General features: G+C 52.4%; 10 protein-coding genes across 10 annotated transcripts; 6 read left to right on the plus strand and 4 right to left on the minus strand.

Annotated features, from left to right (window-relative positions):
• Nucleotides 1-522: 522 nt before the first annotated feature.
• N7510_005731 (putative integral membrane protein) lies at nt 523-2,008 on the plus strand (the record flags this gene model as incomplete). Its single annotated transcript, XM_056977657.1, has 5 exons — nt 523-678; nt 740-901; nt 967-1,343; nt 1,406-1,473; nt 1,560-2,008. The coding sequence occupies 5 exons, from the start codon at nt 523-525 to the stop codon at nt 2,006-2,008; spliced, it is 1,212 nt and encodes a 403-aa protein (XP_056833689.1).
• A 611-nt stretch (nt 2,009-2,619) lies between these two features.
• Nucleotides 2,620-4,618, minus strand: N7510_005732 (uncharacterized protein; the record flags this gene model as incomplete). Its single annotated transcript, XM_056977658.1, has 4 exons — nt 2,620-4,075; nt 4,139-4,183; nt 4,243-4,411; nt 4,510-4,618. The coding sequence occupies 4 exons, from the start codon at nt 4,616-4,618 to the stop codon at nt 2,620-2,622; spliced, it is 1,779 nt and encodes a 592-aa protein (XP_056833690.1).
• A 339-nt stretch (nt 4,619-4,957) lies between these two features.
• On the minus strand, nt 4,958-7,663 carry N7510_005733 (uncharacterized protein; the record flags this gene model as incomplete). Its single annotated transcript, XM_056977659.1, has 4 exons — nt 4,958-5,328; nt 5,392-5,704; nt 5,998-7,566; nt 7,634-7,663. 4 exons carry the CDS (start codon nt 7,661-7,663, stop codon nt 4,958-4,960), a joined length of 2,283 nt encoding a protein of 760 aa, XP_056833691.1.
• A 630-nt stretch (nt 7,664-8,293) lies between these two features.
• Nucleotides 8,294-8,680, plus strand: N7510_005734 (uncharacterized protein; the record flags this gene model as incomplete). The annotated part of the gene is made up of 1 exon (XM_056977660.1): nt 8,294-8,680. The coding sequence occupies one exon, from the start codon at nt 8,294-8,296 to the stop codon at nt 8,678-8,680; it is 387 nt and encodes a 128-aa protein (XP_056833692.1).
• Nucleotides 8,681-9,909: 1,229 nt separating this feature from the next.
• Nucleotides 9,910-10,684, plus strand: N7510_005735 (GPI anchored serine-threonine rich family protein; the record flags this gene model as incomplete). The annotated part of the gene is made up of 5 exons (XM_056977661.1): nt 9,910-9,961; nt 10,012-10,090; nt 10,150-10,284; nt 10,337-10,446; nt 10,488-10,684. 5 exons carry the CDS (start codon nt 9,910-9,912, stop codon nt 10,682-10,684), a joined length of 573 nt encoding a protein of 190 aa, XP_056833693.1.
• A 1,388-nt stretch (nt 10,685-12,072) lies between these two features.
• N7510_005736 (uncharacterized protein) lies at nt 12,073-12,978 on the plus strand (the record flags this gene model as incomplete). The annotated part of the gene is made up of 2 exons (XM_056977662.1): nt 12,073-12,840; nt 12,904-12,978. 2 exons carry the CDS (start codon nt 12,073-12,075, stop codon nt 12,976-12,978), a joined length of 843 nt encoding a protein of 280 aa, XP_056833694.1.
• A 236-nt stretch (nt 12,979-13,214) lies between these two features.
• N7510_005737 (WD40 repeat domain-containing protein) lies at nt 13,215-15,414 on the minus strand (the record flags this gene model as incomplete). The annotated part of the gene is made up of 7 exons (XM_056977663.1): nt 13,215-13,300; nt 13,365-13,440; nt 13,513-13,677; nt 13,739-14,024; nt 14,077-15,010; nt 15,075-15,217; nt 15,410-15,414. The coding sequence occupies 7 exons, from the start codon at nt 15,412-15,414 to the stop codon at nt 13,215-13,217; spliced, it is 1,695 nt and encodes a 564-aa protein (XP_056833695.1).
• Nucleotides 15,415-16,058: 644 nt separating this feature from the next.
• Nucleotides 16,059-18,010, minus strand: gem1 (ERMES complex Ca(2+)-binding regulatory GTPase GEM1; the record flags this gene model as incomplete). The annotated part of the gene is made up of 2 exons (XM_056977664.1): nt 16,059-17,950; nt 18,001-18,010. 2 exons carry the CDS (start codon nt 18,008-18,010, stop codon nt 16,059-16,061), a joined length of 1,902 nt encoding a protein of 633 aa, XP_056833696.1.
• Nucleotides 18,011-18,637: 627 nt separating this feature from the next.
• On the plus strand, nt 18,638-20,092 carry N7510_005739 (SYLF and SH3 domain-containing protein; the record flags this gene model as incomplete). The annotated part of the gene is made up of 4 exons (XM_056977665.1): nt 18,638-18,680; nt 18,761-18,864; nt 18,941-20,004; nt 20,068-20,092. The coding sequence occupies 4 exons, from the start codon at nt 18,638-18,640 to the stop codon at nt 20,090-20,092; spliced, it is 1,236 nt and encodes a 411-aa protein (XP_056833697.1).
• A 1,354-nt stretch (nt 20,093-21,446) lies between these two features.
• On the plus strand, nt 21,447-24,387 carry N7510_005740 (putative telomere silencing protein Zds1; the record flags this gene model as incomplete). The annotated part of the gene is made up of 3 exons (XM_056977666.1): nt 21,447-21,452; nt 21,650-24,085; nt 24,157-24,387. The coding sequence occupies 3 exons, from the start codon at nt 21,447-21,449 to the stop codon at nt 24,385-24,387; spliced, it is 2,673 nt and encodes an 890-aa protein (XP_056833698.1).
• Nucleotides 24,388-24,919: the final 532 nt, after the last annotated feature.

Genomic DNA, 24,919 nt, shown 5'->3' on the forward strand with positions numbered 1-24,919 from the left:
CACTGTCCGTCCTTTGCAGTGCCTGCCCCTCAGCTGGCGGGCTGTCAAACTCTGCTTTCCCTAGCTGCAATTCGGCTGGTCGGAAAAATAGCACTTCTAATATTCTTTTGGCTGTAGTAGTGGGTGGGGACTGATAGCGTGCAGAATATTAAATCTTAGTGGGTTTAAACCATAGCCTTGTCCTCCGCTGAATCGCCCCTCTCTCTAGCGCTGTGGTGGCTGAAAAGGATTTCCCGGGGTGGTTATATGCAAGCCATCCATTGAATTTGTCGGATCTACTCCATTTCTTCCAGTGAGATTAGTTCCTTATCTGAGATTCGAAATGGCCGAGTGAATTCGCCTTCATTCATCTACGTCCACATTCGCTTCGATTCCATCTCTCCTTAGTCATTCATTTGACGTTTAACCTCTTCGGGTTTTAACCTCTTCGGGTCGATTCCACCTCTCCTTAGTCATTCATTTGACCTTCAATAACCTCAATCGGGGTTCCAGGCGGCATCAGATCAGTCTTTTCATATTGCGATGGCAGAGCTATCAACAGCTCGTGGCCGTTCGGCCCTTGCCGTGAGCATTGTCTTCACGTCGCTGGCTACCATATTTCTTGCCATTCGTATCTATACCCGAGCGTTTTTGGTGAAACAGATGGGAAGTGATGATTATACGATTATTATTGCCTTGGTAAGAAGCCAAAAGAGACAGTTCCACGAATTAAATCTAATCAATCCTGTCGTCTATCCAGGCTTTCTCATGGGCGTTCTTTGGACTGTTCGTTGGAGGTGAGCCTGACGCAACTCCTCGTCTGTATAATCATCCTGTCGCTCACAATCCCTCAGAAACCTACCACGGCATGGGTGCTCATTTCGACACCATTCCGCACCCGATTTATATCACGCAAATGATTGTAGGCTTAGATTCCTCGCGGTCAAAATATGGAGAGTTGCTAATCTATGAACTCCCCGTTCCAAGTGCTTCTGGGCCTCAATCCCGGTTTACCAAACCAGTCTCATCATGACCAAGATGTCCATCCTTCTACAATACCGACGAGTCTTCTCGACAACACCGCGCATGCGCCTGGCCTGTTTCATCCTAATCGGGTTTCTAGCTGCCTATGGCACTTGGACAATCGTCAGCGCCTGGGCCAATTGTGTCCCTGTCGCCAAATTCTGGAACCCAGATACTCCGGGCTTTTGTCTGGACAAGGAGGCATTGTGGTTTTCTAACTCTGCTGTGCACATCCTTACCGATTTCTTGATCTTGATATACCCCATGCCGGTTCTGCGGTCTTTGCAGCTGCCAAGGAAGCAGAAGGTGGCCGTTATGGGCATCTTTGCTCTCGGTGGATTGTCAGTATTCGGCCCCCTGTATCAGACAACCGACCGGCACGACTAACTGATCAACCCTACAGTGTCATGATCACAAGTATCCTCCGTTTGAAGAGTCTCCTCGTCATCTCCAAATCCACCGACCCAACCTGTGCGTCCTCCCCAGACCCTTTTTTAACTCCCCACCCCCATCATCCCCAGAACCAGCCAACTAACAACACCCCCCGGTTCAAACAGACGACAACGTCGGCGCCGCCACCTGGTCCGCGGTAGAATGCAATGTGGCCATCATCTGCGCCTGCCTCCCCGGCACACGCGCCTTCTTCGCCAAAGTCTTCCCACACATCTTCTCCACCCGCAGCGGCGGCTACAAGAGCAAGTTCACCCAGCCCTCGCGCACCCACCGCAGCGCAAACCCCACCACCTACCAAACATCCCAGGTCCAAGCATCCGTCGTCGGCGGCCACCGCGAATCCGAATATGACTTGGATGACTTCTCGCACTCGGGCTCGTCACGTGGCGGCTCGATGAAGGAGAGTGAATCTAATGAAGGTCGTGCGGGGATTAAGGTAACGACGTTTATGACTCAGGAGTCGACTTCGAATACAGCTGGTCATAATCATATGGAGATGGATGCGGAGAGTACGAGAAATTTGGTGCATAAGCGGAGTGTGAATAGCTTTTGATTTTGATTGCATTCATTCGGTTTCTTCCGCCTCTCCGGTAGTTCTTCAGTGTACATATTTTCTTTCTTTTCTCTTTCTATTACTTACTCATGGCGCTATATACCTTTCAGTTTAATATTGAGCAATGGGCATGGGGAAATTCGTCCCATCATGCCAGACAAACAGACATGATATCAAATACACCATACAAAATTCCGAAGTAAATGAACAGCCTAATGCACAGACTAAGAGCTAGGTCTACTCGCCATGGCTAGGATACAAACTATTACAAATGGTTGATTCAAAGAAAACTGTATATGAATCGATGAGACCAGCCCATTTTTGCCTCAGGGAACCACCGCACAAGAAAGAAAGAAACACGGTGTCGAGGACCACCAAAGCAGTGAGAGAAACAAATGAACAGAGAAGAGGGAAGAGCAAGTACGTAGCGTAAGTAGACCTGTCGCGCGCTAGGAAGTCAAAGGACGAAACGAAGAAACACCCAGGTATGTGCAATGCCCACTAGCACCTATGCAACTAACTACCCATAACCCAGAATAACGCAATCTGCTTTCCACCCTCCACGCCACTCAGTCTAATAATTTGAAACAAAATAAGAGTTCCTGCCTTTTTTACTCCCAGACGTTGGAGAAAAGGTCGTCATTGCCGCCAAACCCGCCCGCCGGCTTGGTTGAGCTGGACATGTTGTTCGTGGTGGTCGTCGTGGTGTTTGAGGAGACTGGGGCGGCACTGGTCCAGCCACCGAAGTCCTCATCTGCTGCGACGGTGGGGGTTTGCTTGGACGGTGCACCCCAGCCTGATCCTATGTCGTTGGCGGTCAATGTGTCGGGGACCTTCATCATCGATGCGGCGGATGGGGCGGCGGTCGGGGCGGGAGCCGGCATCGGTGCAGGATCAGGCGTGTTCCATTCATTACCACCCCATGGGTCGATGCTCGCTGGGAACATACTGGCGGGCGCCTTGGTGGAAGATGTCTGCGTGGGAGGCGCAGAGGGCTGCATCACGGGGCTGGAGAGGTTGAATGCCGATTTCATTTCTTGCTGCGGAGATGGAGCCTTGGGTTGTGGGGGCGGCGAAGAAACGGCCGCAGGCGCAGGCGGGGGAGAGGAGAGGCCAAATAGATCGTTTGACAAGGGGATGGATGGAGGGTTGGGCTTGGCGGGAGGAGACGCGAATCCGCCGAATCCGCCGAATCCGTGGTCTTGCCCATTCGAAGAGATCGAAGTTGTTCTGGACTGTGGCTTCGGGGCAGACATGGTAGGGGAGGTCAGGCTACCAAAAAGGTCTCCGCCAGCAGTGTCAGAAGGCGAGGTAACCTTGGGCGTGGCCGGCATGGACTTGACATTGCCAAAGTTGGAGAGATTGGCGAAAGGTGCTGGCTTCTCTGCTGGTCTGGGAGGCGGAGAGGTGGTCGAAGATGGGAAACTCAGTCCACTGAAAGCGTCTGTCAAGCCACCCATGTTTGAGGATGCGGAAGGACCTGTAGGAGAAGCCATATCGCCGAAGGAATTGTTCCGCTCATGCTGGGTGGGAGGAGGCGGCTGCGGCTTCGAATACAAGGACAGAATAGACTGCTTCAGATCGGGGCGAGACATTCCGGTTGGGGCAGCAGGCGTTGACGCAGTGCTACTCGGGCGACTGCCGGCGGCCGCCTGAGTGCTTCCAAAGAAGTCCAGTCCAAGCAACGAATCGCCTGGTTTTTGAGCCTTCGGTTGTGTGGGAGGTGCTTGTCTCGGCTGCGCGCGAGCGGACGGTTCGGTCGTGCTGGGGCGCACCGGTGGAGCGATAGGATCGTCACCGAACAGGTCGATCGAGGGTTGCTGTCGGCGCACGGCGGGCTGGTTCGGGGATGTCATTCGTTGCGAAGCAGAACGTTCAATCTTTGCCTGTTGCTGTACAACCGCAAGAGGCTGGCAGGTCAGTTTTTTCTGCTCTTTCTTGATTTGTCGGTACAGGCAGGCACTCACCACATCATCGCCGTCATCAAGAGTGGAAGGATCGGGCATCCCCCCGTCCATGACCCATCGCTTGGAGTCGTACTTCGTGCGGATGAAGTTTTCGATTTTCCTATAAACACTCCAAGTTAGCACGCCATCAAAAGACACGGAACAGTTTCCTTCGTTCACTTACGCTTCTGCCGGGACATGGCCCGGCGCCAGCTTCGCTTCCCAATACCTGTGACTTGGGTCAGCACGTGGCCGTTCCAACGCGAGAGTCAATTGCTGATGACGAACTTGTTGGCTCTTGAGTTGCCCCATTTTAGGACACTCTGCAATTGTTCATCGGTCCATGCATCGAGGTCGACCGACTTGACGCGGCTGATGTGCGTGCCCATGCCCCGATGGATGCCCGAGCACCGAATGCAGACGAAAATACCCAGATTCCAAGACGCCCATCGTGGATCTAAGTCAGTGAAATGTCAGACCAGTAATTGTCAACCCAGCGCGATAGAGTAGAGAACCGGGCGCAGGAATCTTCTTGCAAAGGAGGGGGGGGCTCACGCTTGTTGCGCTTGCAGTCGGCACAGATCTTGTTGGACTCGAGTTTCAGGAGATTCTTGATAATCTGCTGGTTCTGAGCAGCCTGGGTCGGGTTGGCGCGTCGAGACATTGTCTGTGGCAACTCGAGTAGGGAGCGAAGGAAGAATAGGGAGGAAGAACAATGATCATAATAAGGGACCACGACTTCAATCATCGGGTGGCGGTCGGGTCATTATGATGGCCTGAGGCAGCAATATTGGATTACGGGCGAGGAAGAGGACCACATGTGCAGTTTTGCATAGCGTGTGAAGACCAATAGGTAAACAAAAGGCAGAGCTATCGAGCTCATGGTGAAGTCAACTCTAATGAAATCAGAATTCAATCTTTGTAGTGGGTTGCACCGACTCCAATTTAACCACATCTGCTGCGCTCAAAGATATATTTCTCCCGCTCCGATCCAGGATCTATATTACGCCTTCGCCTTCGGATTCTGCTCATCCTCCGTAAACCGCAAACTAATACTATTCACGCAGTGACGTTCATCAGTGGGCGTGTCATACCCCTCCCCCTCAAAGACATGGCCGAGATGCCCGCCACAGTTGCTGCAGACGATCTCCGTCCGTTTCATGCCAAAGGTATTATCGACATGTCTAGTCACTGCGCCAGGAATAGAATCAAAGTAGGCTGGCCAGCCACAGCCGGACTTGAACTTGTGGTTGGCTTTATAGAGCGGCGCGTTGCACCCGGCGCAGTTGTACACGCCCTGTGAGGGGGAGTGCTTGTCGTACTCGCCCGTGCCGGGGGCCTCGGTGCCCTTTTGGCGGAGGATGCGGAATTGTTCTGGATACATACTGGGTCAGTAATGATGAGGTATTTGCATGGATGTTTCTTTCTAGCACTCACCCGGACTCAAAACGGTCCTCCACTGGTCGTCACTTCGTTGGTCGGGGTAGGACATGCTTTTGGACGGTTCCTCAGCTTTGGCGTTTGAGCTGAAGAAGGCGCTGAAGAAGGGGATGGTGGGGGCGGCTTTGAGCAGTTTACTCCCGGAGATGGAACGCGGGGCTTTGAAGGTCGAGCTTGAGAGAGGCCTCAGAGGCGCAAAAGTGGCCGGTTTGATGACGGGAAGAGCGCGGGGGCTGAAGAAGGAGAAGAAGGGGCGGACTACAAGTTGAGAGCGCATGGAGATAAATAGAGGGAAGGTTGACAAAATGTTCTGCAGAGTAAATCAGCAGAGCAGAGCAGATCAAATGCGGGTTGGCCCGGGTTACGTCATCACCTGGGATCTAGAAGTATACGAGGGCGGATACGAGGGCGGTAAGCATCTGGAAGCTGATTCTACGGCGACTATATGAAGAATAGAAGCTGGGTTAACTATGAATGTCCCCGGTAGTCGACTACTGGCGTTGAGACAAAATCCAAGGCAGCAGCGCTTCAATGTATTGGGTATCTCAGACATGTAACAAGCAAATGCGAAAAGTATGTTCAGCGACGGGCAACCCCAAGCACCGTCAGCTCGCCCTCCCCAATCTCCAGGCGCCACCCCTCTCGCACCAGCATCTTGCTCACGGCGGGCCCCAGGCGCGAGGTGCCATCCCGACTGTGACGCCCAACGCCCGTAATGATGCGAAATCCACCACGAGCGCCGAGGCCACCTCCGCGCTGGTACTTCGCTTCGCCCAGTGACCCCCACCAGGCCGCCACCCGATCACGAGTGATACGGACGGCGTCCTGGACAGGGACGCCGTGAAGGTCAATACAGGAGCCGGAAGACTGCTCTTCGACAAGGGCATCAGCAGCGGCGGCGATGTTGGCTTTGGCTTTGCTGAAGTGGTCCCGTCCGACCTCTGAATAGTAGGCCGCGGCACCACGCAGCAAGGGGGTGGAAGCACCCCGGCGATAGGCCTGGGAGGCCTGGGAATAGGCTTGTGAGCCGGCGGCAAATTGGGTGGTGGCAGAGGCGTGGGCCTCGTCGTAACTGACAGGGGGGTGCGAGGTGTACGGGCGTCTTTTTGGCTGGTCATGGTCGGACGTGATATCGATGGGCGGCGCAGTGAATTTGATGAGGTCGGAGAGTATCGGAGGAGAGGCTTGGCTGGTCATTTTGGCAGCCAGCTCACTGGTTGCGGACATTATGTTCTGCGTGACGGCGCAAAGCCCAGCAAGGGTGGAGGAGGGGATGGAAGGGAAGTCATGTGAAAGTTCTGTGACCTGAACTGACGTTACGAGATCTTCTTGATTGTCCGAGTGCTTCTCTGGAGAATTCGCAACAGCAAGAGCCCGAATGGTGGCAGGCAACGACATTGCATTTGCATGATACATGGAAGTAACATACTGCTTGGTCAACACAGCTGATGTTCGGGTCCAGATAAACTCAATGTCTCTCTGCCCCGACTGCCATTTATTTGGGGGCTCGGCATCCAGTGAGTCCATTAACGATGATTCAAACTCCGAATTGCCATAATTCTTGGTCTGGCGCTTCTTGCGGCCCTTCTTGCGACTGGACCCAACAATATCTTCTTGCATGAAGCCATCAATGCCCTTGGGAAGCGAGACCTTCGTACCGTCCTCGTCAATGTAGTTCTCGTCAAAGAATATGAGATTTAGAAGGACATCCATGGACCTATCAATATCACCTGCACATTTTTGCAGTGTTTGTTTAATGGTCAACGGAGTGATTGTGGGGAACAGGTCGTGCAAAGAGTCAACCTTGTCTTGCAGAGTTGCCCCAGACAGAGATCGAGACCCATCAGCAGCAACTGTGTATGCGAGGTGGGGCTTGGGGCTCGTTTCGGACTTGGTGGCTCTGCCGCCTTCATCGGTCGGATCTTCCAGGGAGAGTAAAGTTGTGGCGTCCGTAAGACCGGGCAACGAGCCGGCCCCAGTCCCTTCATCCGTGCTGTTGGCAGTGCCCGAGGGATCAAAAGGGAGATGCTCTTGCTCCAAAGCTGACTCCTTCAAGGATTTCAAGGTGTCCCGCAGCTGTTCCACTTGAGCAGGAATTGCGAGGTCAAAGTCGGATACGATGGCGCTGAAAAGGGCAGGATCTATTGGAGGGCAGTGACATTTCTCCAGCTCCTACAAGAATGCAAGTTCACCGATCAGCAGGTATTCTTGGATATGGACCTTTAAGGCTACTACTGACATTCAACAAGCCGTCATGAGGGTCGTCCATCGCTGAAGCTGCATGACACGCACAGTCGGAGCTGTGCCAGGGAATTTGGTCATGTCGGTTCACAGGAGCTCCATTATGCAAAGGATGAATGCCATCGGCTTTTAACAGAGCGGCAGGGTAAAAAGAAGGAAAGGTGAATGGGGTGTGTCGGTGGTGGGCAAGAAGCAAGATCCAACAAGAATCATAACGCGGGATGATCTGCCACACGCTACCGCCCGCGGAGATCGGAGCAATTCCAGCCGAAGTATATCCAGACCGTGCCATAAAGGACATCATGGCAGACAGATTGCAAGTTTCCCAGGCCTGTTCAAGCGGAACTGGGTGAAAGAAAAAAGCTCAATGTGCAATGTAGAGCTGGCAGATGCTCCTCATCGCCTAACCAGCATTTCCAATTCACACTTTGAACTGTCGTTAGTTTGCTCTTAAGCACGAATAAAATGGATGTAATAAGACAATAGAGCGAAAAGAAAGAATTAAGAGGCAAACACCTTCCTCAACGACAGCAAACAATTTTGCCACGTCGCTGCTTTTTTGGTAAACAAATCCATCCACTTCTCCCACACTCACCCACCTAACCTTCTACCAACCACTCTTCCACTCTTTACCATCTACAGTTAATTACATGGAAAAATGGCTCCTAATACGGAGATAATTGGAATAGTTCAAGAACTTGAGACGTATCTCCAGCTGGTCAAGTATCATCCGGATGAAACTTCCGAGACTCGCGGACAGAGGCGCCATCTGGAGGAAGAGCTTGCGACTGCTCCTCTCTTCTCGTCTCTCATTCGCTTCACGCTCTATAACAAGAGCCAGGGAAATGCAAAGAAGGCTGAATACTATCAGCAGTATGGCTTGCTGGGCGTTCGGGTCTCCGTTCATCCGATTCTCTGCCTCGAGAATCACCTCGTTTACACCAACATCGTTGCTCCGTGGTCTGCATTTGTCTGTTGGCAGTCAGAGCAGCGGTTAGAGTCATACCATCTCTGTGCTTTTGAAGTTCTCCCGTGGGCAAGCTGACCTCGCCTCTGACGGGGCTGGCCCTGCACTTGACAAGTTCCCAATAGTGACTTCTTTCGTAACAAGGATCAGTCCCGAAGTGTAATCCAGGCCTCGACTGAACTATTTTGATTTCCTTCGAAGCATCAAATACCCAATGATGGCTTTTCCGAACCTGTGGGTGCGCAGTATAGAACGCGTCGAGAGTATTCTAAGACAACCTCAAGGCAACCATTTTTGTCACAGTAGCGATATCCAGGAGAAAAAGAAGTCACTGTGGTAATTAATGTATGGAAGTCATGATGATTCGCCGGTTGGCAACATCTTACTCGCCAAGTTCTAAATCCAAGTGACTGCTGCTCTTAGTCTTGTCCTACCCGAAACCACGCGCACAGATCCAGGCATTCCGGAGTGCCAAGTACTTCGGATCTGCTGTTTCACATTCGGAACTTTCTAAAACATATCTGTTGCAACGAATCTCAACGAATTGACTTGTGGTTTCTTTTTAAACTCCAAGGCATTAGATTGGATTCTATCACCTCGAAGGTTGAAACCGAATCAGTCTCAGCAAGTGCTGTCTATTCAGGCACCAATTAGACCCATGTTAAGCTCAAATAGATCTAGCAACTTAATTCAATCAAACATCTCCAGGGAACGAGAAGTAGTACCAACTGGACTGGTAAATAATCCCAGGGGCCGTGTTCCTGGACCAATGACATCAAATACTACACAGCGTAATGGCGCGGTAAGATCTGCTGAAATTGTAACACGGACAGGAGCTCAGACGCGCGGCCGGTCAATATCACACCTTCATGCTTCATTTACTCAATCAGAGATCAAGTCGAGACGAAGTTCAAGATGGCAGGCTACAGCATCAAAAGTCGATATTGGTGCCAAAGCTCGCCGCAATTGACGATTAACCATCAGAGTTCATTCCGACATGTCGAAGATAGGTCCATTGATTATATGTATGACCCACAGAGCTGGAAGCACGAGACCGGACGAACCAAGGCACCACGAGTCACCTACCCGGCCCAAAAATAAAGCATGTCACTCACTCAAGGAAAACGGGCATGGTAAGGATCCTGGATCGTTTTGTTCGTGCTGCTATGCCATGATGCTCATTAGGGCTATAAAACAACCCTTCTCCATTGCCTGCGGACTTCCTCTTCCTTTCTCTTCCACCTCAAGCTTCCAAGCTCTGTCTTTACACTCTTGATAATCGTTTTGTGCTTTTTAAATTCATCACAATGCGCATCGCAATTGCGTCTTCCCTTCTGGCATATGCTGCTACCGTTGCAGGTATGACCTTGAATGAGGATGCATGTTGATTGATTCTGATACTAGCGCAGGGCTATCTGTGACATCTCCTGTCAAAGGCGAAAAGGTCGACTTGAGCAAGCCTGTGACAATCAGATGGCAGTCTGTCAGGTACGACAATACAGATCAGTGACAGCAGGAGCAGAAGGTTTAATGTTACAAAATCCTAGCACCGACCCGAAAACGTTCTCGATATATCTGGTCAACCAGAACGTCTACCCCAATGTAGAGACATTGATTGCCTCAGATGTGGATACCTCGACGGGCCACTACACGATGAAGGCTCAGGATGGCATTGATAAGGAGTATGCTAACTTCCCCTTCTTCTAAATTAGAGAACCTCGTTAATTTGTGCAGGGGATATCAAATCAATTTTATCTCTAATGAGAACAACGGCATCCTAGCCCAGTCACAGCAGTTCACTGTGAGCAAGTCCAAGTCCTCGGGGCCGGTGTCTTCAAGCTCTGGTAAGGCCACCACTACTAGTACTGCGCGTCACACTTCAAAGTCTGCTTCTGCCTCTTCGACTTCCATGTCTTCTCAATCTGCCTCCTCATCAGCCTCGAATACTGTTACTCATCCCTCGACTGCTACTTCTTCGACGCTTGCTTCTACTTCCTCATCGACTCAATCTCCCACTTCTTCCTCGACTTCTGCTCACAGTTCCACCAGTGCGTCTACCCATACCACCTCTCCTTCCTCTAGTGCTTCCAACAGCGCTACTGCTTCTATTACTGTCTCATCTTATCCTTCTATGATGTCTACCAGTGCGTCTACCAACACCATCGCCACCTCATCCTTATCTTCGTCTGTTTTGGCCTCGAGCTCTTCCATCTCTATTGGGTCTTCTTCCACAAGCACTGTTTTTTCCAGCACTTTTCGTAGCGAAATTACCCATTCCACACATTCACAACCTACAAAAACCCATTCTACTCATTCTGATACCCGTTCTCATTCTCGTTCTACCCTTACTGGCACTACTACTCCTGGTGAGTTCACGGTGCCAAGACTTCTGGCTCCCAGGATTTTATGTCATTGCAATTTGCTCTCCTCTCACCTTGCACGATAGGGCAGCCTCTCATTAACTTCTGTTTGTACATAGTGACGAGCACGACGACCAAGACACACACCAAGCACATGACCACCTCCAGCATAACTGAAACGACCGTATCCACTGGTACTATGACCGCCACTGGCTCGGCGACCACGACTACTAATGCTGCCAATGCTCTGGTGGCACCTGCACAGGCTGGTCTGCTGCTGGGTCTTGCGGCCCTTGCATTCTAGACTTCAGCAGTTAGTCAGTTGGCCATGGATCAGTTATACAGGGCCAAACAAATCAATTGTGACTGTTGGGTTTACGTGATGTTGTTTCGTCTGCATACTTTGCCTTTGCTAGCAGAAGGACCTTGAAAGGGAGATTGAGAGTTATCCTGCTTGAGTATTACTGCTTTATGTTGGGCGTTAGTTATGCGCCCCAGATCCTAATAATACCTGGCCTTAATTCTTTCTTTTGCCCCATAACAAAATGCATTTGTGCTTAGGCGGTCGGTTCTAGCCTTCAAGGCGGCCGAAATGGCCTAATTAAGAACAAATTTATTTTTTGGGAACAGAATCGTGTTTGATAACATGATACTTCTATACACCCAGTATAGGTATATCAATCATAATCTGTCCCAGGAAGCAGAGCTTCTTAGGAAAACCGCCGTGCATGTCGGATGCAGTATTGGGAAGTGGGGAATCACTTAAATCGATATGTTTATCAATTAGGGAGGCGTTGGTGAGGAGGACTAGATGAGGATGATAATGAATTCTATTACTATGATGTAGCATCTTCCAGCTCTTGTTAGGCACTATGCAGACCTTCATCGGCGTAGATATTAGATGGGCACACAGTTGGAAGTACCCGGGAATCCGGTGAAAGTACTCGCTTTCCAAATAGAGTTGCTAACTAACCAGCTCTACTTGAACCTCGGCAATCGTCTGTAACATCCCCAACTTCTCCTCACCACGAAACCATAATAAAAATCTCAACTCCTCCCCCATCCTCACAAATTCACATTCATCTCAACCATCAAGAGACCAAATATACGATGCCCGTTCTAACCCTCCACCTCCTCACCCTAAACTCCCCCACCAACCTCCAACCCTTCATCCAACAACTCAAACAATCCCCAAATCTAGAAGTCATTCTCGCATCCCGCCCGCGACATGTGGTCATCCACCCAACAACCCTTGACAACGACCCCCTCACAAAAACAACATGGGACCTAATGGTCCTCCTCAAATGTGCCTCTAACACCACCAATCCAATCCCGTCGGCTTTACACAGCTGGGTCAAAAATGAGTACAAAGTCACAACAGGGATCCCTTCAAAACTCCTATCAACCTACCCAGCCCGCGACGCAGACCTAAAGCATTCCGCGCCTTCAGCTCCTCTAACAGGGTCACTAGAGAATATTCTCCGCGACGAGGGAAGAAGCTCTACCGCGCAAAACCTCGAAGTCTCACCGCAGCTCCTGGAATTCATGACCGATCTTTCGAAAATACATCCTGGCCCCGTGACAATGCTAAATCTGTTGCAATTCCACTATCCCAATGGGAAAGAAAGCTATTATCAATACGGACAAGCGTTTATCCCTGTCGCGGGTAAGCGAGGCGGGAGCGCGAAACTTGTAGGTGCGGTGGTGAACCCATCGTCATCGCCAGACGTGACGGACTCGAGGGGAGATCAATCCCCGCGTCCCGAAACGGAGTGGTGGAATGAGGTTTCTGTCGTGCATTATCCGTCCATTAGGCATTTTTGTGATATGCTTGCTGGGGAGGATTATCAGGGTATCAATGAGAAGTATCGTTTGTCGGTAAGTCGGCTTTCCTTGAACTATAATTATAGGGTGTGTTGCTAATAATTATATCGGGTTTAGGCTTTGAGGGATACGTTCTTGCTGTGTACGACTGAGTTTGATGTGGAGGAGGGTGCTGGGGTTGCGAAGCTTTAAGTACCTATTTAGGGCATTGCGGCAGGGTATTGAATGGAGTGAATGATCCAAGAGCATAAATATAGGTTAACTGGTATTTAATCAGGGTATCTGAAAGGCAAAAGCAAAACGTGATACAATATTCAGAGAGAAAAAAAAAAAAAAAAAAAAAAAACACGCTAGAGAATTCCACGCCATAGGCAAGATCGTAGAGCCAAACATGAGAATAGCGATATGGAGAGAGTTATAATCATACTTCACGCCTTCTTGCTACCGACCAGGGATGAAGGACGGTCAGGGTTGATGACGCTATCAAGTGGCCGGTCCCAAGTACGGATATGACCTATTGTAGTGTTGAAATATCAGTGGCTGAACGAGATGAAGTGCGATAACTATTGCACACATACCTTCAAGAGAAGAGGTCATAATGCTATCCTTCTGAAAGCCCAACCAGCAAATAGGGTCTTGGCCGACAACTTTGGACTAAAGGCATGGTTAGAGTGAGGCCTTCAGAATATTTTCGAGGCCAGGCCACTATTTAGTGACTCGACTCACCATGAGAGGGGGCAGCAGAGCAGTCCGCGCTCTTGGTTCGATGGGGTGGCTAGTCTGGTCAATATCGCCGTCGGATTTTTCGGTTTTCTCAGAGTCCGATCTGAGGCGAGTACCAGCAGGCTGTAAGCTGGGTGCGGCAATACTACTCCGTTGACGAGCGGTTGCCTGGCGGAGTGGAATATCCGTTAGTTTTGACTCCCAGATAGAAAACAAGTGGGAAACGTACTGCGCGAGGACGGTGGAGCATGCCGACACTGAAATCCCAGAGGAGCAGTCTGCAGTCATCTCCAACGCTCCCAAATCGGTAGGTCCGCTTGTCACAGCGCCATGGATCAAATGCAACGGCCGAAACAAATGAGTTGTGGCCTTGACATCGAGCAACTATCTTGCGCTCGGGAAAAGACCAGATGGTTACCAGATCATCTTGACCGCCAGTCACGATGTACTTGCCATCGGGGGACCAGCAAACGCAGATCAGACCGCCGTAGTAGCTGCGGAAAATGTCCAGCATTCTATGTAGCCATACATTAGCACAATTCAATGATAAAAAAGCATAGTACTCACTCTTCCTTCAAGTAATCCATAAGCCGCAGCGACCCATCTTCCAGAACAACGGCTAAGTGCCTCTGATCCGGCGAGAAAGCAAACTGGGCGATTTTATGGATGGTCAATTTCCACAGCGCGACCGGGTTGGTCTTCTGGTTTTTGGAGTTGACGGATTTCTGGACCTCCAGAGGTAGTTGGCCGCTCTCCCTCTCAGACTGAGTGCTAGCCTCGGATGCGAACAGGGCATCCTCTTTCTCCTTATCATAAACCACCAGCACCCCGTTTGCATGCGATGCCATGAATAAGTGCTCAGAGCCAGGTAGCCATTTGATATGAGTGACGGGGGAGTTGTTGATCACTCCATTCTTGTTGATCCGGGCGTATTTCTGCGACATGGGTTCGTACCAGATGATGTCGCCCGCGGAAGAACCCATGACTATGTCCAAGTGGGTTGAAGACTTGGTAACGTCGTTAATGTCGTGACACAACATATGCGCTTTGGTGAAGAGAACTTTGGTCAGATGTTCCTCTTTCTGCGCAGCGCTGAGGTCGAGCCATTGGAATGCGCGGTTGATGTTGGCAAACGCAAAAACACCATTGGGGTCACGGTCATTCAGCCGCTTCGCCGACGTCTCGTGAGTGATGACTCTCGAAACGAACGAGGAGCTGCTCTTGATTATATTGTTCTTCGGCTTCCTCCTTTTCGCGTCCTTCGAGTTCGCTGGCGGCGGAGCGAGCGCAGAATTTCCATCGCCAAATTGTGGTGCCGTAACCTTGGTCGTTAAGAATGTAGGTGGTCTCTTGCGCGCGTCTAGGGTGACCAAAGAAACCTTCACACCAGATGTCGGAGGGTTCGGGACAGTCGCAAGAGGGTTTGGGTTGACAATCGGTGCTTCAGATGGGTGCGGAGGCGGTGTTGCAAGATGGAGATCATCCTTCAGAGTGTATGTTCCTGCGATTAACTGATGTTAGCAACGATATGGCCCGATATATCACCGCCAGGCTCAGCAACGTACCTTCACCAACTTGCAGCGGACATCCGCCATCAGGGTGGGAGATGGTATTGTTGGTTTCGATGACCGGCACGGCCATGCCATTCGACGCCCCCGCCGCATAAGCGATAGGGACGGTGTAACGTGGAGGAGGGGGCGGTAGAACACTCGGGACCGAGTCAGCAAATCAACGAACCGACATAGGGCAAAACAATATCTCCGCAAGGTGCCGGTAGTCGAGACCACTTTCGCTCGACACTTCCGGAATGGTTTCTTCCATAACATCTCGAAGCTGACATCCGAAGCGGAGATGGGGGATCGAATGACTCGAAGGGGAATCCGTAAAAGGAGAGACTTACAACATGGCTGCAGATACACTGGTATAGCAGGAGAATACAGTCTCAGTCCCGACAAGTACAGAGCTGCGGACGACACCTGGGGGTGGCAGGCAATTCTCAACGTAGAGAGGGGTTCCGGGTTCGACTGTTTTTCACTCCACAGGACGAGCGATAAGAGCCACTAAAGACAGTAACAATCCAAGGAGACTCAGGGGTAGTAGATTATCGAGAAGAGGACCGATAGAAACTCAAGGTCGAGGCCGTATGCAGGGAGAGCCGGGGTGATCACTAGTCTCCACGCGGCCGGGATCGGCGGGAATGGCTGCAAGATGAAGAGATTGATGATGAGCGGAGATGGGGGATTATATGGTGGGAGGGAGACTCAAGGGAGAGTGTGGGAATGGGGAAGGAGAAAGAAAGACAGGAGAGGAGGGTAGGTGAGGAGAAGGCTGTCAGCACAAGAGCGAAGAGGCAGCAGAGGTCCGGGGTAAAACGTGGGAGGCAAAGGCGGTAGGTATCTGTCTGCGGGGCAAAATGGAGGATCCACCAGGTACAAGGGGTATGTATGGGTTCGGGCCATTAGTATTGGAACTATAAGTATTCTCACAGGGGTGATACATGGACTAGGGTCAGGTAACGGGCTAAGTATCAACTATTCTACACAACCTTCTCACGTCCCACTCCCACCCATTCGTCGCCAGATCATCGTCGCCGCGGCTCCAGCACACACCACGGCCCCCAGCGCAATCCCCCACGCCATCCACTTGCCCTCCACGTCCTCCTCATTGCGCGGGAAGACGGTGCTAGGCTCCATAGCAGCCTCAGCAATATGCACAAATACCTCCTGGATAGAATTCCACGTCACGCTGGCATGTAGCGGAGGGCTGGGCATGTTCAACATGGCCGTGTACTCATGGGGTTGATACTCCGCCCGCTGGGTGGTCCGATCCAAGTCGGCTTTCAGGGCAATAAAGACACTGGGAAGTTCCTCCAGATGCGGGTACTTGGCGCGCAAGGCCGGAATGTACGCAAAGGAGTCCGGATCGGACGAGTCGTAGGTGTAAGCTATCACATCGCATTGGTCGAGTAATTTGGCCTGGTTCTCGAGGATAGCGGGTTCAAGCTCCCCGAGCTCGTCCATGATTAGGTAGCACTGCTTCCCGCCGGGCAGTTCAACGGTGTTCACTGCCGTGCGTGGCTGGATGGTAGGGTGGTATGTGGTGCTGAACCCGCGCGACAGGAAAGCATCGAGTAAGGCGGACTTGCCAGAGCCAGAGGCGCCCAGGACATGGCATTGCACCACATTTCGTCCGACTCGGCCAGGTCGCCGCCGCCTCTTGCGCGGCCGCGTCACTTTTAGTGCCGCTGTGGTAGATGGATTGCTTCGGTCAGATGACTCGAAGCCCAGGTAGGCCAAGTATTCCAACGTGGTCTTGGGCGACATGAAGGTCGTCATGCTCCACTGGGCCAGCCAGCCTTGGAGGGTCACATGTCCGGCTTCGCTTCGCACGGTCGAGGATGGAAACGAGCCATCAGCCCACGACGCCGGCAAGCCCGGGGTCGGAGCGAACAACGATGCTAGCTCGGCGTTGTTCAACCCGCCATCGTTGTCTTTGTCTGACAGAAGGAAGAGATTCACAAAAAAGCGATATCCTTCGGGAGACAATTCAGCCGAGGCGAATGGCGGGACCTCGAAGCGGGGGGTGAAAAAGCTCTCTTGCAAGGACAGATTATCCGTGTATTGAAAGGCCCGCAAGATAATCCACACCGTCTCATGGCGCCCTTTCTCCGCATACATCTTGTTCAAATGAATGAATCCCCGGCAGTCAATCCCGGAGTCGGACACCGATTCCGGATAGGTTTTCTGGATGGTGTCCTTAATATGTATCAGATCTTCCTCGCTCAAGGGCTTCCCGAAACACCGGGTTTGAAACTCTTTGATCTCCTTATCCGACAGATAACCATCGCGATCCTTGTCGCTGAGGTAAAAGATGCGCTGCAGAGCTGCGACGGCGGCCGGCTTGAGCGCGGCCTCCTTGGAGTCGAAAAGGGGTGCGATGGGATGGGTGACAGCCTTTTGGCAGACAAAGAAAGCTTCGTTGACATTGCGGTGTTCGCGGGCACTCGTGCGGATGCATGAATCAATCTCCTTGAATTCCGCCATCAGCGGCAGCATCTCATCCTCGATCACCTGGGCCTCGCTGTGCTCCGCAGCAAGATCAGACTTGTTGGAGCACAGGACGACGGGGACATTCACTCCCAGAGACCGGAAATGCGGCAGCCAGAAGAGCGCCACGCGCTCGTAGCTATAGTGATCGGAGTAGACCAGCAAGATCACGTTGGATTTCCGAATCTCGCGGGCTAGGTTGTTGCGCTCCTGGGGTAGAGCCGAGGTATCGACGACGGTGGTTGTGGTGACATTTTCTGGGGTTCCGATCGTTGGAGGGATGGTGATCTGGGGCAGGACTGGCTGAATTTTGTTGGTGACGAAGACACCCTTGACCAGCGAGGTGATGAGGCTGGACTTGCCGGTGCCTTCGTCGCCGCAGACGCAGATGCGGACTGAGATGGGTCAGCAAAGAAGAGGGTAGCATTGACAGAGATTGACAGACCTGTTGCCATGAGCAAGGTATATGCTACAGCAGCAAGGACGGCTATAGCCTAACCATTGCGATTGTAACTGTGGCGGGTTGCCGGGTCAAGCTGTTTTGAAAGGAGACGCGGCTGCGGGAGAGATATGAGATAGTGCCTGAGGCGGCCACGGCCACGTGAAAGTACCTGACTGTGGTGCACCGCACAAATGTATGACTAGTTAGTTAGTTACAGCGAAATTATGGAGCGCAGGAATGAAATATAGGCAGTGTTAGGTGCAGAGAAGTACTTGAGCCTAATACTGTCACTCTGCATCGCTCTTGGCTGCTGTGCCTGGAAGATATACTTCTTCCTCTTCGGCACCCGTTTGCTCCGCCACCTTTCCCTTGGCCACCGTCAGCTTCTCTCTCCTCACAAACACTTTCCAGGTGAATCACCGTTACCAGGAACAGGTAGTCACCTCCCACCACTCGCAGCATTTGTCTGACACGCCGGGACCTGACCCTCCCTCTGTCCCCCAACCGGAGTTCCTCTCATCCGTCGCCCGGCCCACCTACCTGACTAACGCTGAACTACCGCAACACATCAGCCTCACCCTTCTCTTTCTCTTACATCCTTAGTCGAGTCCTCGCCCGTTCCCTCGACACCTCCGCCAAGATGCCTTTCGGGATCAATAACCCGCTCCCGGCGTCGATGAACAGTACGGAACATATCCTGCATCTCCCCTCGTGCCTGCTTCCCCGCAATCGCGCTGACCGTGTCTCTTGTCGCTCCCAACAGGTGAATGCAAGAAGGCAGCCAAGATCCTGACATCTTTCATCGATCCGAAGCAAGCATTTGGCCCTGATAAAGTCATTCCGCCGGAGATTCTGGCTAATGCTAAGGTGAGGCATACGTGGTCCTCGGATTGCATTCCCCGGCGTGCCAGATGAACGAACGAACTAACCTCCGCATCCATAGGGTCTTGCAATTCTCACTGTCCTCAAAGCTGGATTCATAGGCTCTGGTCGATTCGGCTCTGGGCTCGTCGTCGCCCGTCTCGCAGATGGCTCCTGGTCGGCCCCGTCGGCGATCGCGACCGGCGGTGCGGGTGTTGGAGGACAGATTGGGTTTGAGTTGACCGACTTCGTCTTTATTCTCAACGACGCATCGGCCGTTCGCACATTCTCGCAGGTTGGTACGCTGACACTGGGTGGAAATGTTTCGCTCGCTGCGGGACCCATTGGCCGGAATGCGGAAGCAGCGGGAGCGGCCAGCACACGCGGTGTGGCGGCGGTGTTCTCTTATTCCAAGACCAAGGGTCTCTTTGCCGGTGTCAGCTTGGAGGGTAGCATGCTGATCGAGCGCAAGGATGCCAACGCGAAGATGTATGGTAGTCGAGTCTCGGCAAGCCAGCTGCTGACCGGCACCGTTCGCTCCCCACCCCAAGCAGATGCCCTGATGCGCGTCCTCAACTCCCGGGCCTTCCAGAGCGGTGCGGGGAGAGTGTATGGCGACTCCATGTACAACGACATTCCAGTCTACGACTCCAGCCACGATGATGTTGTCTGGGAGGGCCGTCGCGGCGATGCCTACGGCCAGGGCCAACGGGGGCGCGCCAACACTTACGGCGATGATGATTATGGCTCCCGTGACCGACCCAGCCGCTCGAACACATGGACCGACGATGTTTACGATCGCCCCGCAGGGGGTCTGGGTCGCTCGAATACGACACGGGCACCTCCAGGCGACGCCTGGGGAGACAACTACGGCCGCAACCGCAGCAACACCGGGCCATACGAGGACGATTATTCGTATTCTGACCGCAAGCCTGGCCGCCCAACGGCTCCCAAACCGGCCTTTGGCCAACGGACTGGTCAAGGTTTGCGATCAGATCAAGTTGTCGCCCTCTACACGTTTGATGCCGACCAGGAAGGTGATCTAGGGTTCAAGAAGGGGGAGATCATCACGATCTTGAAGCGAACAGAAAAGGCCGAAGACTGGTGGACGGGGCGCATCGGCGACCGCGTCGGCATTTTCCCCAGGTAAGAAACTTGTGTGTCTGTGTGCGGCCATTCAACCCAGTTCACTAATTCGGATTCCTGCAGCAACTATGTCGATGCTTCCTCCTAGGTCTACGTCTGCTCCATGCTGGCTCATGCGGCACAATGCATTATCGCGAGAAGCCCCATTGATTCGAGGCCTCGTCCATGGACATAACAACGCCCCGGGATCTGTCTGGGTGTATGTGATTTGACTCGTTTTCCTGCCCCCGTCGGGTGTCGTTTCATAGTCTTGAGCGCTGGTGTTCTTGTTTTCATTCTCGGGTCCTCTTCGCTCTGGGATCCTCTTTTTTTATGGTCTACGATCGTTTCGTGCAAGTCGGATTCTCCCCATTTTGTTGTAGCCTAGAAGATTTTTTTTGTTTTTCTTCTGCCTGACTCCAGTAAGCACTGTAAGCACTGGAAGCCTTTGTTTCTATTAGTGTCCATTAGGTACCATGTACTCGCCCTGCCGATTGGTTCTCCCTACTGGCTGTGTTCAGGGCCTTGGGCGCCTCTCGAAAAAAGGAAAAGATGAACCCCGACAGCCAATGGCACGAAGACTCTGCCTTTTTCCATCCGGAGCGTAGCGAGTGACACCGGGGGCGTTCACATTCCAATATCAAAAGCGCCGCGCTCGTTGGTCCAAGGCAGAGAGCCCTGACCCATGTCCTGGACCCATATCCTGGACCCGGGCGCAGGCCGGTCGTACTTAGTACACCATCCGGGGTGCGTTGGAAATCCCTAGAGATCCATCAGGGGGTAATAGGAGGATGATAAGCATGTTGACTTGGGGGATTTAAGCCAGGATAGATTGCATTTAGCGTGCAGAAATATCCTGGTCTTCGATCTGAAGGGCTCAGGACGACCTAACAGACCCCTCGCTGTGACGTGCATGGATGAGGTGCCACGAGTCGAGTACAGATCGTGGCAGAATGGACGGACGGGGGGTCGCACTTGTATACTCTGGCGTCCGATAGGACTGGAATCCATACCCCCGTGGTTGTTCACAGTAAAGTCTAGAGACATAGATCTTTCCAAACAGATACTCGTACGGGAGCCTTGAGCGGGCCACTGAGGACAGCCGCAAACGACTGTCGGACGGATAGGATAGTCAGTCAGCCGGAGTTTAGCACCACCGCCAAACCAACACCGCCCGCCAAACCAATCATTCTTCCTTTTCTTCCTTCCCTCTATTCTTCATTCTCATTCACACTTAGATCCCCTGCTTCTTCGAATGACCGTCCCGCGACGGTAACTGCCGAATGTCGGTCGCTTGTGGTCTCTTCTTTTCTTCTCCGCTTCGATGATACTTCTTCTTCGTTCGCTTCCCCAGGTGGTAACATTGACCTCCTCGAGCCTCCCCCTCCCCCTCCCTCTCCTAGCGAGCCGTCGCCCTTCCCAGGTTCTTCGGGTCATCGCTGGTTCCTGGACAACTGGCTTCCATGCAGGTGCGTTATTTTTCTCATTCTATTCTCTTTGTTTTGCCGGTGCCCGATTTCATGGGGAGATTGCAGCCCCGTGCCTCGGGGTCCTCACGCGGGCATACCCATCTGGCTAGGGCTGTCGTGATCTGCCTACAAGCCTGAACCCATGATCTTTTAACGCCTCTTTCACTGAATACTGATGCTCGTCTGCCGTCATTTAGGCTTCCGCGAGCGCCCATGAGGCTGGCGGAGGACATGCAACGCGGAGAGGCCATGCCCCAACTCTGTCAATCAGCGACCCTAGCCACCATGTGACGGAGGCAATCGGCCATATGTACGACGATGACTACGATCGCAATGATCCTAGGCGGCTCAGCTACATATCCTCCCCTCTCGGCGAGTCAATATCGACCATTCCACGTGCCACGGGCGCGGGCGCAGAGTCCTCCTCCCCCTCTCCGACCCTGCTCTCACCGACCTCGGCGGAAGTGCGCCCAAAACAGTCAAATGGACATCTACGCCCGCAACCCATCATTCAACGCCGGTCCTACGATCGGGACAGCGAACCCGGTTCTCCCGACAGCCCACGTTCCCCGTCCGAGACAGCCACATCCTCCTTTCCTCTGAACGATATCGACTATGAATCCGATCCTGCGGCGGTGGCCCAGGAACTTAATAATCTGGCTGCTATTCGTCGCATGTCTATGGATGTGGCGGCCACCGGGGACCCCGATCTTCCAGGCTTTGGAAACAACTTTGCAGTGCCCTCTTTACCGCCATCCCCCTCCGCCGATGAAAATGATGCGTCTCGGTTATTTTGGGTGCCAGCCCGCTTACATCCAGAACTGGCCCCGACTGAATTCAAAACGTTTCTGGAAAGCAAGGCAGATCATATCAAGCGCAAGTCGGGGGATTTCTCGTCCCTGAGCCCGGAGCGTTCAGGATCCGGGAGTAGTCTGCGCCGCAAGCGGTCTATGCTATCCCGGGAGATTGACGATTCGTCGGGCTATACGGACGGCGCGGATCGACTAGACCGGCAGCGCTCGCTGGCTCGTAAGCGAGAAGGCATGTTGAGTCCTAATTTGCAGGAGCTGGAAGCATTGGTGGATGATGGGAAATCCCCGGACTCGCTGGTACAAGGACTGCGGAATGCGAGCATCTCCTCCGCCGACGAAGACAAGCCGATTCTACCCCCGGCACCTCCGGGCCACAGTCTACGACGGTCGACTCGCACCCAGTACAGAAAGGGAAGCTTGAAAAAGGGCGAGAAGCTTCCTTACTCCAAGCGTCTGGGGAGGACCTCGGAATCTTCAGATACTATGGCCTCGATTGCTGCTGCTTCTGATGAGCCGCCAATACTTGGACTCACTCGCGTCTCAACCGATCCCACCTCAAATGCTAGCCCACCAACGCGGACCCTGTCCGCTTCATCGCGGGCTACGGCCTACGCTCCAGGATCCACTCCAAGTTCAACGTTCGATTCCATACTCGAGAATCCCCAGGACGAGCAGGGCGACAGGTCCCTTGCTAGCTCTCAGACTGATGTCACGCTCGGTCGATCGGACTCGGGAGGCCGGTCGAGTGCCACTTCCCAGACACGAAACTGGCAATCGCGTCTCAGCTCGAATGGTCGCTCAACCTTGAATATCCCCCCATCGGAACAAAAAGTTCCCGCCATTGTCGAAACGCCCTCCGTTGATCTCAATCGATCGGCAGCTAGCCAAGTCCCACAAGGCAGCCGGGTAACAGAGCGCGATGGCCCGCCTGCAATGTCCAAAGCTACAACAATGAAAGAATCCGGCTTGAGTAAGCGATCTTTGTCCAATCGCCAGTCCAACAAGGATACCACCTCGCTCAATGACTTTGCCAACAACCCGCAAATGATTCCTGGCAACAGTATGCGAACCGACACTCTTTCCTTCATTCCCACCCTTCCCGAAGAACGCAAGCCCGAGGATCGCAAGTCGGAGAGCAAAAAGTCCAAGGACAAGAAGGACTCGGAAGGTGGCCGCAAGTCTAGCTGGCACTGGCTGCTGGGCAATGAGGAAAAGGATAAAAAGAAGGACAAGGACAAGGACAAGGACCATGACTCGAAAAAGACAAAATCGAAATCTGTCGAGAAGGCTCATGACAATACCCGTCTGGATGTGTTGCAGTCATCTATCGACAACAGCCAGCGCGGGCGTGAGAGCATCGTTATTGATCGCCTCGACCCGAAACTGGAGGAAGAGCGACGCAAAGATGGAGCCAGACGGGCTTCGGGAGAGTCCAAGAAGGAAAAAGATGGGATCTTCTCATCAATTTTTGGTGGCGGACGAAGGAAGCATGGAGAGAGCCATCACAAGAAGAGCTCTTCGCGCAACATGTCCCCCGATCCTCCGGTCCGCGAGCTGCGCGCAGACATCGACTACCCATGGACCCGATTTTCGATTCTTGAAGAACGAGCAATCTACCGCATGGCACATATCAAGCTTGCAAATCCTCGGCGTGCACTCTACTCTCAGGTGTTGCTGAGCAACTTCATGTACTCATACCTAGCCAAGGTCCAACAGATGCATCCTCAGCAGATGATGGTTGCCTCCAGTGGATCCCAGAGGGAAGCCAAATCCAGGGACCAGCAGCCGGAAGAGTACCTTCAATATCAGCGATACCAAGAAGTAAGTGGAGCCGGCACCAATCTCGTCGACGAAGGGCCATAATGCTGATGGCTTTCAACTTTTTTTCGCAGGCACAGGAGCAGCAACAACACCAGCAGCATTATGGGAATGGTGCATATGACGACCCTTCCATGTACGACTATGATGACGATCCGCATAATCGTTATCACCACTCAGGAGGAAACAAGCATGGCTATGAGAACGGCAATGCTTATGATGGTTCGGGACATTACCAGTATGGGCACTCGTCTTTTGGCGAGGATGTCCAACTTGACGATGACGACGACGACGATATGTGGTGAAATTCAGGCGTCTTCACTCGCTTTTTTCCTTCTTCTAGCCTTTTTTCTAGCCTGTCGTTTTCTTCTTTCTTTTCTTCTTCATTTGCTACGCACGGAAATACCCATGCCTCTTTTCCTTTTCTTTCTTTGTTCTGGTGCCTCCTAGAACATGTACACTGAACTCATCATTCTCCCTACCATCCATCACCCCCAAACTCAACCCTTTTGCTCTTCTCTTCATCTTTTCCTTTATAGTTCATATGGCCTGCCCAGTCAGTCACCGCGACTCGTATTGTGACGCACACGATCGACACTAATACTATGCGAGCGACAACGGGATCTCGGCAGTATGGACCTTGATGGATGGATTGTTTCTATGGGTTACCGCCACATCTTTAGTTTCTTTTCGTTGCTCATGCGGTCTGATCTGCTTTTTCTTTTTTTCCCCTCCTTTTTCCATTTCTTTTCGTTCGCATAGCGTCAGGTGTTCTTTATTTTGCCCTTTCTTAATCGCACTATCACACACACTGTCTATACAGTTTTGCTTGTTCAC

The sequence above is a fragment of the Penicillium lagena genome (assembly GCF_028827675.1).
Source record: "Penicillium lagena strain IBT 129212 chromosome Unknown utg000003l_segment0_segment0, whole genome shotgun sequence".
In the NCBI taxonomy this organism is placed as follows: domain Eukaryota; kingdom Fungi; phylum Ascomycota; class Eurotiomycetes; order Eurotiales; family Aspergillaceae; genus Penicillium; species Penicillium lagena.